At 49.8% G+C, this 16,847-nt stretch overlaps 1 protein-coding gene across 1 annotated transcript; it reads left to right on the forward strand.

The window, feature by feature from the left end:
* The first annotated feature begins 1,019 nt into the window (after positions 1-1,019).
* LOC149301312 (uncharacterized) lies at positions 1,020-7,228 on the forward strand. Its single transcript, XM_089484265.1, has 3 exons — positions 1,020-1,094; positions 1,935-2,055; positions 6,175-7,228. Exons 1-3 carry the CDS (start codon positions 1,020-1,022, stop codon positions 6,906-6,908), a joined length of 930 nt encoding a protein of 309 aa, XP_089340391.1. The 3' UTR covers positions 6,909-7,228.
* Positions 7,229-16,847: the final 9,619 nt, after the last annotated feature.

The raw sequence follows: 16,847 nt of genomic DNA on the forward strand, positions 1-16,847 counted from the left end.
GATTTTTCAATGGTGTCTTTATCGTCGAATGAGGGAGAGGTTTAAAATAGATGTGAAATTAGAAGGAATACAAAATGAAAAGTGGGAATTGTGGAAGCCATGCTCCATGGTTATTCCATGCCTGATGAGAGTGTTGGAGAAGCATGCAGCTGTGTTTCTCTAGCCAGAAGCAAAAGGAAGGCATTCTCCTCTGAGGGCCACTGGGGAGGTCAGAAGGTTTCAGCAGATGATGCGCTGATGTCACATCTAGCGACAGGGACATAGCCAGGGTCCTCTCCAATTCCCATCCCCTGACCCCCCTCCACTCTCACAAGGCATGGAGTGTCAGGACCATGGTGAACAGGTCTGAGGAAATGACAGGCATGTGGCCACTTGGTGGAGCTGTTGCGGAAGTCATTGACAGCTCTAGTGGCAGCATTTAAACAGTGCATCATTGGAATGTTGATGCAACTGTCAACTGTCATTCTCAACTGTCACTGAGGAAGAGTCAGACAGTGTGAGCCTCAGAGTGGGTTGTTACTGGTGTGGATGGTGGATGGTGTCGATGTATATAGTGTTGTACACAGTGGAACTTCTTATATGAATAAAAGCCTGATCTGAGAGAAGATTACAGTGTCTCTGCTCATTGAGAAAGCGACAGGTGTTTCTTCAGCTCACAAGCTACTGACTACAGTCAAGGTGGAGAATCTGGTGCCAGATGTTATGTGCTGCGCAACATAGCAACGTCAAAAGCGTTTTAACATGGAGTATCTGTTGTGTAGGGGAGCTGCAGTGAATCTATGCTAGGTCCAGAGGGCTTTTTTGGTGAAGAGGGAGGAAGGGGATACCCACCTCTGCATTGGCCCAAAGGCATATGTCACCTGCGTATCTCACTAGCAGCATGCTGTTCTCTGTGTCTTGACAAATCAAGCCTAACCCTAGTTTCTTTTCTCAGGAACCTCATCTAAGTCTCCTTCTACAAACCCTTAGGCCATATTTTGCTGAAAGAGACACAAGTGCAGGGCCAGCAGGACAACCTAATGGCCAACACAGAGGCCAAGCAGAGGGAGTTGGGCTCGAAGAGGAAGAGGCTGTCGAAGTACAACAACTCTTTGGTGAGTTGACATCCTGACTATTAGTTCCCTTTGTGTCACTGCTGGGGCTGTTTATGAAAGTGAGCGGAGAACATATTGTTCCAATTTGGCAGAGAAAGTCCTGGTTACTCCTCTGTCACCCCACTTTTTCAGGGGCTTTCAAAAATGTCCCGGTTTCTCTCTCCTCCTCCCACTTTGCCCCTTCTCCTCAGCTGCCTTGGGTTACTGCGAAGTGATTTCCAAGGAATTTGCACCCCATCAACTCAAAAATGGGGACAGGAGAGGAGATAAGTTGCCAGGGTCTTCCCTTGCCAGGAGGCTGAAGCAAAAGCAAACTGCTGTGCCCTTCCTAGCTTGTGTGATCTTCCTCCTAAACAACCTCGGCCATCCTCACCACCTTCTGGTGTTGCTTGTCCACATGTGCCTTGCTTTTCCTGTCTGTGAAATGTTGGGGATATGGGAGACCATCTCTGGATCTAAATTGGGGGTGGCCCAGTGGCCTTCAAGTCCAGAATGCTCCCCAGAACTGTTTTTTAAAATGACCTTTGCCTCTGAAATGTGGCAAGAAATGGCTAAATGCACCATAATTCTTTTGTGGCTAAATGTACTCTATGTGTTGGGATAGTCAGTATCCTAATCCATCCTCAATATCCCAGCCATGGCCTAAATTATATTGTTTATTACATTGTATGTTATATTGAAAGGATTCAAGACAAACTGATCTGAAAGGCAGTAGCTTTTTGCTTGCTAACAGAATTTAAAGTTTATTTCTGAAGTGATGAAATAACATTTGGGAAGCACCATGTGCTTTCCTCCCCTTTTCTTAGTCACTCTCTGGATGAGGGCTATTTTCTATTTCAGGTGACCTTTGCCGATGTGGCAGTATATTTCTCCAAGGATGAATGGAATCTGTTGACGGCGAAACAGAAACTTTTGTACAATTCTGTAATGATGGACAATTATGAAAATGTGGCTTCTGTAGGTAAGGAACCTGAATCCATGGCTCTTTCTATAAAGACTGAGGGCCCTTTCATTATTATCATGTTGCTATGGTTCCACTAGAATTATAGAGTCATAGAGTTGGAATAGACCACAAGGGCCATCCAGTTCAACCCCCTTCTGCCATGCAGGAATACACATTCAAATCACGCCCAAGAGATGGCCATCCAGTCTCTCTTTAAAGACCTCCAAAGAAGAGGACTCCACCAAACTCTAAGGGAGTATATTCCAATGTCAAAGTGCTCTTACTGTCATAAAGTTCCTCCTAAGGTTTAGGTGGAACCTCTTTCAATGTGTCTGGCATCCATTGCGGTGTCTCCTTTTCTCGGTGTCAGCAAAAAGCAAGCCTGCTCCTTGCGCAACATGACACCCTTTCAAATGTTTGAACATGGATATCATATCCACTCTTTATCTTCTTTTCTCCAGGCTAAACATAACCAGCTCTCTAAGCTGCTCCTCATAGAGCTTGATGGTTTCCAGACCCTTCACCACTTTGGTTGCACTCCTTTGGACATGCTCCAATTTGTCAACATCCTTTTTGAATTGTGGGGCCCAGAACTGGACACAGGATTATTCGAAATGAGCCTTGACCAAAGCAGAATAGAGTGGCACTATTACTTCTCTTGATCTAGAGACTATTCTTGGATTGATGCAGCCTAGAATCACACTGGCCTTTGTAGCTGCCTCATCACACTGTTGGCCCATGTTCAACTTGCGGTCTACTAGGAGTCCTAGATCCCTTTCAAGCCTAGATTAATTGTGATAGCAACATCCTGTAGAATATTTGAATCTGTAGTTCAGTGAGGCACTATTTCTCTCCAGGTTCTAAGGATTCTAATAACCCCATCCTAAACTGCCAATTCTAGGATTTTATGGGAAGAAGCCATGGAGATTAATGCTTTTCTCACCCAAATGGTACTCAGCACATCCCTGAGCAAGTTTCCTACCTCTTTTGGCCCCTCTTCCATCCTTTTAAGGCTCTGGAGAGTCTTCTTAGGGGAAAGCCCCCCTTGGGCCTGCAATGGCTCAGAGAGGGCCCAACAGTGGCAAAATGGCCTCTACATCCCCAAAAGGATGTTTTGGGATGTTGAGGGGCAAAATATTATTTCATCTCCCACCCCCACCCCCCGGCAATACAATGTGGGGTTGCCCCTGAGATCTCCTCCAACCCCATCAGTAGTCCATGCCTGTCTTATAGATGTTTTAAGGCTGTTTTAAGGCTGCTCCCTGGCACTTCACCCTCACCAAAATTGGAGTCCAGGTCCCAGCCCCCTTGCTCTGCCTTTGCCAATGAATTATTTGTATATTGATCATCCTGCCTATCTCAACAAATGGGCCTAAAAGGGATGTCATACTGAGGAGGGAGCTGACTTGTTTTCAGCTGCTCCAGAGACTAGGACCCAGAGCAGTGGATGCAAGCCACAGGAAAAAGAGATTCCATCTCAACATTTGAAAGAACCTCCTGAGAGTAAGGGCTGTTCGACAGTGGAACACACTCCTTCCTCGGAGTGTAGTGGAGCCTCCTTCCTTGGAGGTCTTTAAACAGAGGCTGGATGGTCTGGGATGCTTCGATTGAGAGTTCCTGCATGGCAGGCGGTTGGACTGGATGGCCCTTGCGGTTTCTTCCAGCTCTATGACTCTATGATCCCTTTTATGCATCACACTCTGTGGGTTTGTGTGTGTAACAGAGAGACGGAGGGAAAGTGAAAAATAGAAAGGCAGGGAAGAGAGGCTGAAAATGAGATGCTGAAGCAGTGCAGATGGGCAAGAGGGAAGGTTGGAGAGCGGAGGGAGAAAGGGAAGGGGATCTGGCAGATGGGAGCCAGGAGGGGAAGGCTGGAGCAAAGCCAGGATCTCCTAGCTCTGTGCGGAGAGGAAGGGACCTCTGGGAAGGGCCAGGAGAGGGGCCTTGGGGATTGGGAGGCAGCCACCAACCTGACAGATTTTAAGAACCGAACCTGTGAGAAGCAGCTCAGGTCCTTGTTTTCAAACATATTAAGGGGTTGCATTTAGAAATTATGAGCAATGTCTATGAAGAGAGGAAAGGGCAACACAAAAATGCCTTTTTGTCTAATGTTTCTTTTCCAACCTGAGCTTGCTTAGCTCCATGGGTGATTCCAGAGGCCCTTTGTTACCCGAAATGCTGGAGTCTGGGGAGGACACTCCCAAGTGCTATGCTTTCAGGGGAATTTCATACTTAGCTCAAAGGAGAGATTGGGGCAACAGTGGCCTCGGGACTCATCCCATTCCTGATCTCCCCCCCCCCCCGGTGTTAGGGGGATCCCATCTATTCTCGAGCCCTATTTAAATGAATGGGGCTCCGCACAGGCGCCATTAACCCTTATGGGGCATGCCGCCCCTTTTCCCAGTGTGGCTTTTAGTGTATGCTGAAATCCGCATAAGGCGTGCCCGCGTATGACGCAGGTGCACTGTACACGCATGCACACACATATAGGTGTTCACACAAACACACAAGAAATAGGTAACAAAGGTAGGAGTGGTGAATAGATGTTACGCTTTGCTAATGGTAATACATAACCTAGACGGAACTTGATTCCAATTGCTGAGGGTCCACAATGGGGAGAGAAGTCAGTAACTCCCATGGCAAGTGGAGCTGGCAAGTGTAGTGAGGCATTTAGCAATGTAAACCAACAGAGTGTCTGTCTGCAACTGGACTGCAATATTTATACTGAAATGGTTGCTAGTGGGCAGAACCCGAGTTTTCTATAAGGTTTAAATCGTTTTACAAAGTTTCCTGGGTGGGGAAAATATGGTCCAAAATCAAACTGAATGCAATGGGTGCTTGGTGCCAATACCTCAGACATAAGGGATTACCACACCGGTCCTCAGGTCCTTGTTGGCTCTGAATTCCAGTCTCGTTCACAAGCCAATGTACAGCGCAATGTGAGCATGATGCTCCCAGATGCAGCTCAACAATAACATAGCACAGTATGGAAACAACTTTCCAGATACAGGTATTGGCAATGCACTGGCCACATTTCACACTTAAAAATAAGTCACAGACACAGTTGATTTCATCCGAATCTTTGGAGGTTCTCTATCTTGACTTGCAATATAATCAAAATATTTGCTAGCTCTCCTCTCTGACTTCCATCATGTTCACCATCTCTTCTATACACAACTCCAATCCAATCCTATCCACAGCAATCCACATGTGTCCTGTATTGTGTATTGGTTGTGATCCATCTCCTGGTGCCACACAGCATGAAGCGTCCTCTGCAGTTGGCTTGCATCATGCCATGTGCTCTGACTCAGGACTCTCTGGCCGTCTCACAGGATATGATGCCACTTTTCAATCAAAATATTTTACACATGTTTAAAGGAATCTTTTTTCAACAGTCTGTATGACTATCTTCTTCAACTGATTACCTCAAGGTAGTTCCCCCACAATCTCTTCTTTGCCAGCTCCTGTGGATAAGGATATAATCGTTTCATGGATTTGGGGCATCGGCAACAGGGTCCTGCTCAGGTCACCCACCCCAACTTTATTAATTTAATATCAAATAGGGAGGCGGAAATGTAATAATAATAATAATAATAATAATAATAATAATAATTTATTTATAGCCCGCCCAATCACAAGCAATCCAGGCGGGTTACAATAGTAAAAATAAAGATAATAAAATAAAATACAATAAATAAATAAAATACATTCACAGTTAGGCCTGATGGAAGTTGGGCCTCTCTTTTTCATTCCCTCCCAGGTCTGATGGTGATGTCATGGAGGGAGGGCTCTTCTTCTTGAGGCAAGGATTTTATTTTAATTAATTTTAATTTAATTCTTCTCATTAAATTTAAGAGAAGAATTGGTGGACAGAGTGACATAAGTCGCAGTAAATGGGGATTAGAACTAGGTAGGGAAGGCCTGCCGGAAGAGATCCGTCTTAAGAGCCTTCTTAAAGGCTGGAAGAGTAGAAATGTCACGGATCTCCTTCGGCAGGTCATTCCATAGCTTCGGAGCTGTGATGGAAAAGGCCCTCTGGGTGACTGAAGTTAGGCTAGATTAGATGTAGGGCTAAATCTTTTGCTAACACTTTCCTCTCTTAACTCTGATATTCAGTATTATTTTCTTCCTTTACAGAAGAACTTGTCAGTCATGAAAGCGTCCACACATCAGAGAAGCCATACAACTGCCAGCATTGTGGGAAACATTTTGCATACAAGTCGATCCTTCTCATGCATCGGAGAGTCCACACCGGAGAGAAGCCATACAAATGCCAACACTGTGGGAAATGTTTTTGTTTGAAGTCAGTCCTAGTGGCACATCAGAGAGTCCACACAGGAGAGAAGCCATACAAATGCCATCATTGTGGGAACTGTTTTTCTTTGAAGGGAGGCTTAGTGAGACATCAGAGAGTCCACACAGGAGAGAAGCCATACAAATGCCAGCATTGTGGGAAATGTTTTTCTCAGCAGTCCCACCTAGTGACACACAAAAGAATCCACACAGGAGAGAAGCCATACAAATGCCAGCATTGTGGGAAATGTTTTTCTTGGCAGTCAAACCTACTGACACACCAGAGAATCCACACAGGAGAGAAGCCATACAAATGCCAGCATTGTGGAACATGTTTTTCTCGGCAGTCAAACCTACTGACACACCAGAGAGTCCACACAGGAGAGAAGCCACACAAATGCCAGCATTGTGGAACATGTTTTTCTTCAAAGAGAGATTTAGCAAGACACCAGAGAGTCCACACAGGAGAGAAGCCATACAAATGCCAGCAGTGTGGAAAATGCTTTTCTCGGAGGTCAGGCCTATTCAGTCACCAGAGAGGCAGCACAGGAGAGAAGCCACACAAACCCAAGAAGTGAATGAACATTATTTTTGTAAAGGTGGAATACAAAAATATTTTTCCATCCAGCGGTGCTAAAAAGCCCATATGAATTTATTTGCACAGTTTCTCTGTCCATATGTCTGTTTATGTTTTAAAGTTATGTTTAGTAAAGTTTAGGTTTTAATTGCTACTAGTATAGATAATTGCTTTGGGTTATAAATTTGGCGGGGGATTATGGGTCGTGGTTTAGGTTAGTTAGATGGGGGTCTGGGGTTTGTTGCGGCTGGCTAGAATAGCAATGATAGCATTCGGAATTTGTGGGGTGTTGGCTGAAGAAAGTTGGGGACCTGTAGTAACAGAAAGGGATCCAGTTTCTTCGAATGTCTGGGGCAGGGAGAGATTGTGCGTGTGAGAGGGATGGCAAAGTGGGGGATAGATGGTGGGAATTGTAGGTGGGGGCTAGGTTTGGTAGAAGGTGGAGTTTTAGGTTTGGGGGTTTCAATATATTCTTTGGCTTGGGGAGGGCAGTTCTAGCTTAAACACTGAATTTCTGACTATGTGTTATAATAAAGTTCTTTGCTATTTCAACAGACTGGACTCTTTGATGCGCAGAAGTTGTGAATTTGCACAACCCGGACCCTTTCTTCTCTCCTCATTCCTCAGCTCCATTCCCAGCCATAAGAACAGCAAAGGCAAACACACACGAGATACGAGCCGACTTGGATGCCAGCATAATATAATAAGAAAAGATTTATTTCTAGCCCGCTCTATGAAGGAGAATCTGTGCTGGTTTCAACAATAAAATACATCGAGGTTACAATAAAATCCAAAAGAAATCAATCCCCCCCGATCCCAGTACTAAAACTGGATTAAACAATGAGAGTATAAATGTTGGGAGAAAATGCAGAGGTGAACTCAGAGCAATCTTGGAAGCTTGTGAGTAGATAGACAAACTGGCAGACTGGAGCTTTGCCAGGAAACACAGCTGCTAGATTAAAGCACCGTAGGCTGGCTTTTCTCCAAGAGGCACTGTTTATTTTTGGTTGCAAAACATACACGAGAGCTAGACCAACCCCATCCACCAATTACAAAACCCACACTGTACAATGATGATCTGAGCTTATATACACTTTTGCCATGTGGCAATCTAGCTCAACCCCTTCCTGTACAATTTCCTGTGTTACCTGGATTACTGTCCATCATTCCAGATGTCACCGCATATTTACACAAGTGCTATGTGCTGCTCTCTGGCACACTCCGCCACAATCTTGGACAATCCCCTGCTGTCTGGAGCCACAGCTGCAACCAATTCCTGGTTAAGAGCAGCGAGTGTCCATTAGCTTCTCTGCCACATCTGAACATTTTCAATGCTGCTCCATACCTCAACAATAAAAACAGTAAAGACATTCCAGTGACTCTGTGAATAAGATCATACTGGATCATTGTGAATCTGTGAGTAGTGAGGATGGGGACAAGCTCCTTGGAAGTGTGAAGAAGACAACTTGCCCTCTCAACCCTTGCCTTTCATGGCTGGTCATCCAAGGAGGAGATGCTTTGAGGACTCACCTGAGATATATCATAGATGCATCTCTTAGGGAGGGCTATTTTCCATCTTGCTTAAAAGAAGCAGTGATACGGCTGCTTCTGTAAAAGCCCTCCCCAGATCCCTTGGACATGAAGAATTACAGAGCGGTCTCCCGTCTTCCATTTCTCTTCAACTCCAAACAGTCTTGGATGAAACAGATTACCTAGATCCATTTCAACCTGGCTTCAGGATGGGATACAGAGTCAAGATTGCTATGGTTACCTTAGATGATCTCCGCTTGAGTATCGACAGGGGAAGTGTGACCCTGTTGATGCTTTTGGGCCTCTCAGTGGCTTTTGATACTATTGACCATGTCATCCTTCTGGAACTCCTTAGGGAATTGGGGATCGGGGGCACTGCATTGCAATGCTTCCGGTCCTATTTCTCAAGCAGATTCCAGATGGAGATGCTTGGGGACAGTTGCTCCTCTATGAGGGATCTTAAATGCAGCGTTCTCCAGGGTGCCATCCTATCCCCAATGCTAGTCAACATCTACATCAAACCGCCAAGAGAGTTCATCCGGAGGCATGGGGCGGGTGCTTTCTGTATGCTCATGACATCCAGAGGTATCTTAGTGTCAAGTAAAGAAGGCATCTCCCTCTGAATGAATGTCTTGAAGCAGTAATGGGCTGGATGAGGAAAAACAGATTGAAACTGAATTCAGATTAAACGGAGGTGTGTATTGTTGGAGGTCCTATTCTCGGTATGGAGGTCTGTTAACCGGTCCTGGATGGAGTCACACTTCCCCTAAAGTACTGTGTTTGCAGTTTAGGGGTGCTCTTGAATCCGTTGCTCCAGATGTCAGCTCAGATAGATAGGATGGCCAAGAGTGCCTGTTATCAGCTTTGGTTGATACGCCAACTGCGTCCCTTCTTGGAACCTGAAGACCTAAACACTATGGTGCATGCGCTGGTAACCTCACGTCTTGACTTCTGTAATGTGCTCTACATAGGGCTACCCTTGTATTAAGTCCGGAAAGTTCAACTAATCCAAAATATGGCAGCCAGAGTGGTCACTGGAAGATCTAGATGTGACCATATCACACCTATACTAAACCATGCCCTATGAGGAACTACCCAGGGAGCTGGGTATGTTTAATCTGGAGAAGGGAAGGTTAAGAGGTGATATGATAGCCCTGTTTAACTATTTGAAGGGGTGTCACATTGAGGAGGGAGCAAGCTTGTTTTCTGCTGCTCCAGAAAACAGGACTTGGAGCAGTGGATGGAAGCTCTAGGAATAGAGATTCCACCTCAACATTAGGAGGAACTTCCTGACAGTAAGGGCTGTTCGACAGTGGAACAAACTCCCTCGGAGTGTACTGGAGTCTCCTTCCTTAGAAGTCTTCAAACAGAGGCTGGATGGCCATCTGTCAGGGATGCTTTGATTGAGAGTTCCTGCATGGCGGGGTACGACTGGATGGCCCTAGTGTTCTCTTCCAACTCTATGATTCCAGGATTCTATGATTCTGAGATCACAATGGGACAGCCTCAATGCTTAAGGTAAGGTGCACCAGACTGAAATCAAAATGTGCAGACTCAATGCATGAGGGAAGGAGCATCAGCCTTAGGTCACAAATGGGGCCTCCCGACTTACCGGGCAGGCCGAGTTGCTGGGGCCGATCAGGGCGGTCGCCCGGTGTGGGCGCATGCGGGGGTGGCCGCGGGAGGGCCCGCGTGTCGGGCGGCCCTCAGGGCCGGCATAGCGGCGGACACCCCCGCGGCGGCGGACTCCAGCTCCCAGGAGCCCTGGGAGCGGAAGCGTCGGGGGCCGCCGCTCCTGGACTACAGCTCCCAGCATCCCTTGGGAGCGGAAGCGGCCCGCATTGGCTGGCGCGGGAGGGGTGTCAGCCACTCTCATCGGCAGGGAGCCCGAGGAGGCGGTCCTCTCGTGGGCTCCCAGCCACTGATTGGCTGGAGGGCCTTTTTAGGCCCTGGATCGCCGGTGGCCGGCGCCATTTTGAGTTCCTGGTTCGGAGAGGCAGCGTGGGGCTGCAACTCTCCGGCGCTGCTTCGCCCTCCACCCTCTTGGAACTGGGCCAAGAGCAGCTGCAGCCAGGACTTTGGAGCTGCCTGCTCCACTTTGTAGGGGTGCGGCGGCGGCGTTAGCGGCAGAGCTAGCGGCAGGGGAGCAGCGACCAGACTCCTCGGAGCCGCTTGCCCCCCCCCCCCACGCACTCCTAATTTTAGGGGCGGTAGAAGGAAGATCACCTGGGCTTGCCTCTCCATTGCAGCTGACCTCAACTTCGGCCAGGTACTATATCTTCCTCTCTGTTCCTCAGTGGTGCACTGGGGCTGCTGTCAGGCTCATTATGCCCTCTTCCAAGCATGCCGCCAACTCAGTCCCATCTCGTCCAGCGACCAGGGGCCAAAGTGGGCGGGCACCTAAATCTTGGGCAGACCTGGCTCCCAAGCCACGCAAGCAGCGCCCACCACAGCCACCGGGGGGGCTGCAACATCCAGCCTCCACCCTCGGTCGGGTCAGACAAATGAGACACCCCAAACAGACACGTTGCCCACGGGACAGATATCAGAGACAGCAGCTGCGACTCTGCCCCAACCTACGAACTCAGAAACCCCGGCAGATATTACTAGAATTCTCGCTGCCTTTCTGGAGCAACAGCGTATCTCATAACAGCAGCCCTCCTTGCCAGCTCAAACGTCTGTCCAGCACCAGGCTGGGGACCCAGCCGTGGCAGTGATTGACCCCCCTCCACCTGCCATGGAGGGGCAGACTGCGACAAGCCTCCTATAGGCCCTCACTGCTTTCCTGGAGCAACAGCGCAAGGCACCTCAACGTCCACCAAGATCACCATCACCACCTGCCCAGCCTCCCGCCGGTGAGCCAGCAGAATTATCGGCTTCACCCCCTCCTCCAGCTTTGGACAGCCAGGCAATGGCAAGTTTTTCGCGCATCCTTTCCGAGTTCATGCAGCGGATGGACAAGCGCGAGCGAGGAAGACAACGTAGACGAACTCGTGAAGAGACATCTAGAGCCAGTACCGCTAGATCGAGCTCTTCATCCAGCAGCAGCTCCTCGGGTTCTAGCTCCTCCTCTTCATCCTCGACATCCTCGTCCAGTTCCAGATCATCCCATAGATCTTCAGGACATAAGAAGAGGTCCAAAAGAAAGAAGCGCAACAAGAAGAACCGTAGGCGCGACAACAGAGTGACCAATACAGGGGGTGGTGAGTCCTCCATACCACGGGGAAGACAGGACTATTGGGTTGCAGGTGCTGATATCCCAGGCATGCCGGCCTGGGCTGCCAGACGCAGGTCCAGGCGTCAGGGGATAGAAGGGGTCTGGGTCGACGGTCAAGCTCCTCCCTTCCCGCTCCCAGCCAGGGGCGATACCTATCCAGGCCTTCACCTTCCCAAGTCCACCAGAAAGCGGATTCTTAAGGGGAAATATGTTGATGTTTTCTCCCTTTTGGAGCCCCTGGGTGAGGAGGCCGCCTCCCCATCACGGAAAAAAGGTGACAAGAAGCATAGGCCGCGCCAAGCGGAGCGCAATTTCTCCAATTGGACCGAGGGTTTTTGCACTTTTCTAGGGGTTGTTTCCATGGCTTACCCAGACAGGGCTTGGCATCTAGTTAACCACATGTCCAATGTTCACAAAGCCAGAGCTATAGCTGGCGAGGCAGCCGCCATCGCCTATGATGCTGCCTTCCGTAAGCGGGCGTCTGAGAGCAGCATGGATAGGTGGGACCAAATCAACAGCGATGTCTGGCTACTTCGGGTGGGCCCTCACATCAAGGGAAAGTCCGATCCCAAATACTCCAGGTGGGCGTCCAAAAAAGACTCCCGCAGGCTTCTCTGCTGGGAGTTCAATCTAGGTAGATTTGTCAGGTCGGTGTGCAAGTATGACCACTGCTGTGAGGTATGCATGGGCCCTCATGCCAAGCTAGCTTGCACCCGCACCTCGGGTGCCCACCAGCCCTTTCGTCAGGGACGCCCCACCCCTTCAGCCTCCGGTAAACGAGACGTTCCCCCCACAACCACCACCGGGGGGTTGGGGGGTCCAAAATGAGCTCCCCAGGGCTGTTCTGTCTCCTTACTCCCTTGCTCCTACACCTGTCCGCCCGGCCGCCTTAATCAAGCTCCTTCAGGGATACCCCCTCCGGGAGTCAGCCAAGTTCCTGGCTGATGGTTTCTCTCTAGGGTTCAGGATTCCTGCCCAGGGCCCCCGGGAGGTTTCTGATGCCCGCAACCTCAAGTCCGCCAGGGACATGCCTGAGGTTCTCAAAGCCAAACTGGACAAGGAAATCAAAGCGGGCAGGGTGGCGGGCCCCTTCCCCTCCCCACCCTTCCCTAACCTCAGGGTCTCCCCACTGGGAGTGGTGCCCAAAAAGACTGCCGGTGAATTTCGCCTAATTCACCACCTCTCCTACCCACCAGGTAGGTCCGTCAACGATGCCATCCCGCCCGAGCTGTGCTCGGTCCGCTATGCATCATTCGATCATGCAGTTAGGCTCATCAGATCATGTGGCCGGGGAGCTCTTATGGCTAAGTGTGACATCCAGTCAGCCTTCCGGCTACTCCCTGTCCACCCAGATGATCACTGCCTGCTTGGGTTCCGATTCGAAAACCAATGGTATTTCGATAAGGCGATGCCCGTGGGCTGTTCCATCAGCTGTGCGGCATTCGAGACCTTCAGCTCCTTTCTCGAGTGGGAGGTCAAGAGACGGGCCACCTCCCCTTTGGTCACCCACTACTTGGATGACTTCCTTTTCGCAGGCAGGGCGGGTGACACCGGCTGTGCCAAGCTTCTCGCCACCTTCCAGGCCCTCACTGATGAGCTAGGGGTCCCTTTGGCATCAGAAAAGACTGAAGGCCCCACCACTTCCCTCTCCTTCCTGGGCATACAGCTAGATTCATTGGCCGGTGTTTCCCGATTGCCCGAGGACAAGCTCCTCAAGCTCCATACACTAATCAAGGCCACCCTGTCGGCCCCTAAGGCGACCCTCAAAGAGATTCAGACCATCCTTGGTCACCTCAATTTCACCTGTAGGGTGGTCTCACCTGGTAGGGCTTTCTGTGCCAGGCTTGCCAGGGCCACGGCAGGTGTTCGGGCCCCTCACCACCACATCCGCCTTTCCAAGGGTATCAAACAAGACCTCCTCATGTGGGATAGATTTCTTGATCACTTTAACGGGATTTCCCTTTGGCAGCGCCCATGGGCCCTGGGTCCAGGCCTCCAAATCCATTCCGATGCAGCAGGCAGCCAGGGTTTCGGGGTCTATTTTGAAGGACACTGGTGCGCCCAGCGCTGGCCAGATCACTGGTTGACCACTGACATCCTGAGGGACCTTACCTTCCTTGAATTCTTTCCCATCTTAGTGGCAGTTCGTTTATGGGGCAGCGAGTTAGCCAATAAAGAGGTTACCTTCTGGTGCGACAACCAGGCGGTTGTCAGGGTCATCAACCCCCAAACGTGCAAGTCTGAAAGGGTCATGCTCCTGTTACGCCCTTTTGTGCTCCTTTGTCTCAACAAGAACATCACTTTCAAAGCCCGATTTGTGCCTGGTCTCGATAATAATTTGGCAGATGCCTTGTCTCGTTTTCAGGAGGCCAGGTTCCGGCGGTTGGCACCGGGAGCAGACCCCTCTCCCACTCCCTTCCCACAGGAACTATGGAACATTGGAAGTTTGTTGTGACTCAGGGCGTCCTGGCTTCGGTGGCCCCTGCCACTCTCCGAGCCTACGACGGAGCCATCTCCAAGCTACATGCCTTTTTTCGGGGCTTCAGGCCTCACCCCCCACTGGCCTATCCAGACTGAGACAGTCTTACAGTTCCTGGTGTGGCTCCGGGAGACAGGGATCGCTCCTCGCACCATGGCAGTCCACCTGGCGGGGATCTCCTTCTTTTCTAAGGCGAGCGGCATCCAAGACCCCTGCTCGTCGTTCCTGGTGCGCAGGGCCCTTGAAGGGTGGCGGAGAACGGCCCCCCGGAAGTCTGATGGCAGGAGGCCCATCTGCTTCGAGATCCTCTGCTCCATTTCCACTCACCTGAAACATGTCTGCCACTCAAAAGCCGAAGCCAGCCTTTTCCAGACGACATTTGTCACGGCTTTCTTTGAGGCTTTCAGGGTCAGCGAGCTAGTTTCCTCGGCCAAGGTGGGCGGGTCTAATAGATGCTTACAGGTGGGGGACGTGGTCTTGGCATCCAAGGCCGTTTTCATAACCCTCCGAATGTCTAAGGGTGACCAGCTGGGAAAAGGGGCCACCATCACCCTATATAAGCTGCGGGGCCACCGCCTGTGCCCTGTGAAAAATCTCCGCAGATACCTGTCATCCCGCACGAACGTGAGGGGCCCACTATTCACCCACGAGGATGGCTCTCCTCTCACTAGGTACCAGTTAGTGTCGGTGCTCCGGATGGCCCTGCGACGAGCTGGTTTACCCACCATGGAGTTCGGCAGCCACTCTTTCCGCATCGGGGCTGCTACTTCTGCTGCACAGTGCGGGATGACTCAGGACTCTATCAAGAAGCTGGGGAGATGGAGGTCCAGGGCGTTCAAGGGGTACATCCGCCCACGCTTGGACCAGTTTCATGGGGGCTCAAATTTAGGTCGAGGGTTGGCGGAAGGCGGCCCTCTCTAGGGCTTGGCCTTCGTGGCGGAAGCATAGGTCTTGGATCTGGTGGGCGTGGTTTACTGTGCTGCGGAGCAAAGGATCGGGAGTCATCTCGGGACCCGGGGATGCTGAGGGAGAGCGATGTCGCCAATACGGGGGCGACATCGATTCAGCGTCCCCCGGTGACAAGGGTGGAAAATGCGCATGGGCGCATAGCCGAAGGGGCACAAGGTCACGCACCTGGTCGGTTACCCCTCTGTCGTCCCGATGCCTGGTCGTGTTCAGGCATATTCAGTTCATTGACCAACGCGGGTTGGTGGATGACAGATCCGGACCTTATGCTTTTCGGGCCAACCCTCCTTTCAGTTATGTATAGTTAATAAAGCTGTGGCCAATTTCTGCCAATTGCTTCTCTTAGTGGTCTTTATTTCAGTTGTGGTTGTCTTGGTGGTCCCTATTTTATACAGCCCTTCCCAACTCCACAGCAATGGGCCATTCTCAATCCAGGTAAAGAGCACCTTAACTGATAATAGTCCCATTTCAATCTTTAAGGCAAGGAACTTTAGGCTGAGATCACAATGAGCCAGTCTCAGTTATTCAGGTAAGATGCATGAGCCAGAAGTCACAATGGGCCAGTCGCAATCCTTCAGGTAAGGAGCATCAGACTGAGGTCACAATGGGCCAGTCTCAAAATGGCCGCTGGACCACAAAATGGCTGCCAGAACACAAAATGGCTGCCCCAGCCTCAGCTCTTTGCAGTTGGCAGTTTGAGGCCTTCAAGAAACCCATAATAGAGGATGTAACATCCCTAAAGTCAGAAGTGACCCCAAACAGGATTTCCCAGCCTTAAGAATACCCAAAAGTTTTCCTGATGCTCTAATATAGAGACTCCCTGAGATAGTCAGTATTCGCAAGCAAAGGAGGGCCAAGAGAGCCCTGGAGAGCCTTGCCTTGGGGTGGCTCTGGATCTCTGGTGCCGCAAGAAACTACAAATCCCAGGATTCCACAGGAAGGAGCCAGGAGAGTTAACACAGTTTCGAACTGGAATATTTCTGCAGTGCAGATACAGCCTGAGCTGGTTGTAAAAGGGTCGAAGCACCCAAGTCTGGTTTTTACCCTCTTAATCATGGTTTTACTTTCAAAAAATAAGCTCTTTTTTCTGTCTAATCCTTACTTTTGTTGTTGTTTCTTTGTGTCTATATTTGTTTGTTTATTCTTGGTAATGTGAGATGGTCTGCTTTGTCAACTTCCTTCATGAGTAAAAATCTCTTAGTAAGTAAGAAAACTGGGGAGGCTTTTAAAACCTCCCAAAGGAGCTGCTTTTGGCCTTTTTTCTAAGAGGGGGCAGTCTTCCTCTTAGAAGCCAAAGCCAAATGTTTGTGAAGAAAAAGAATCAGGCTTGTATTAATACTATCCTCCCCATTTCTGATCCCTTTTAAAACCCATGTTCCCCAGAAGGAGCAGAGCTGTGTAATATGAAAACCCTCTCTGAAAAGAGACACAAAAGACACACAAAGGGACACACTTCCTTCCTTTTGACCCAAGGAGCCTGGCTTCCTTATCACTCTAAAGCTTCAGGGAGAGAAAGAGAAGCCAATGGTCAGAGGAGGTTCTGGAACATTATTCCCCACAGTCACAAGCAGCACACAAAATGGCTGCCAGAAAACAAAATGGCTGCCAGAAACCAAAATGGCCGCCAGAAAACAAAATGGCTGCCAGAATGCAAAATGTGAGTCTGGGGCAGGCAGGGGCAGGGTCTTCTAGCTGCTCTGCCCCCATTGGCCAGCCGCGAGAAGAGGCAGAGCTTCAGCTTCTCTATT

The sequence above is a fragment of the Sceloporus occidentalis genome, unplaced genomic scaffold, assembly GCF_023333645.1.
Source record: "Sceloporus occidentalis isolate IW3139 unplaced genomic scaffold, rSceOcc1.0.p SCAF_21, whole genome shotgun sequence".
Taxonomy (NCBI): Eukaryota; Metazoa; Chordata; class Lepidosauria; order Squamata; family Phrynosomatidae; genus Sceloporus; species Sceloporus occidentalis.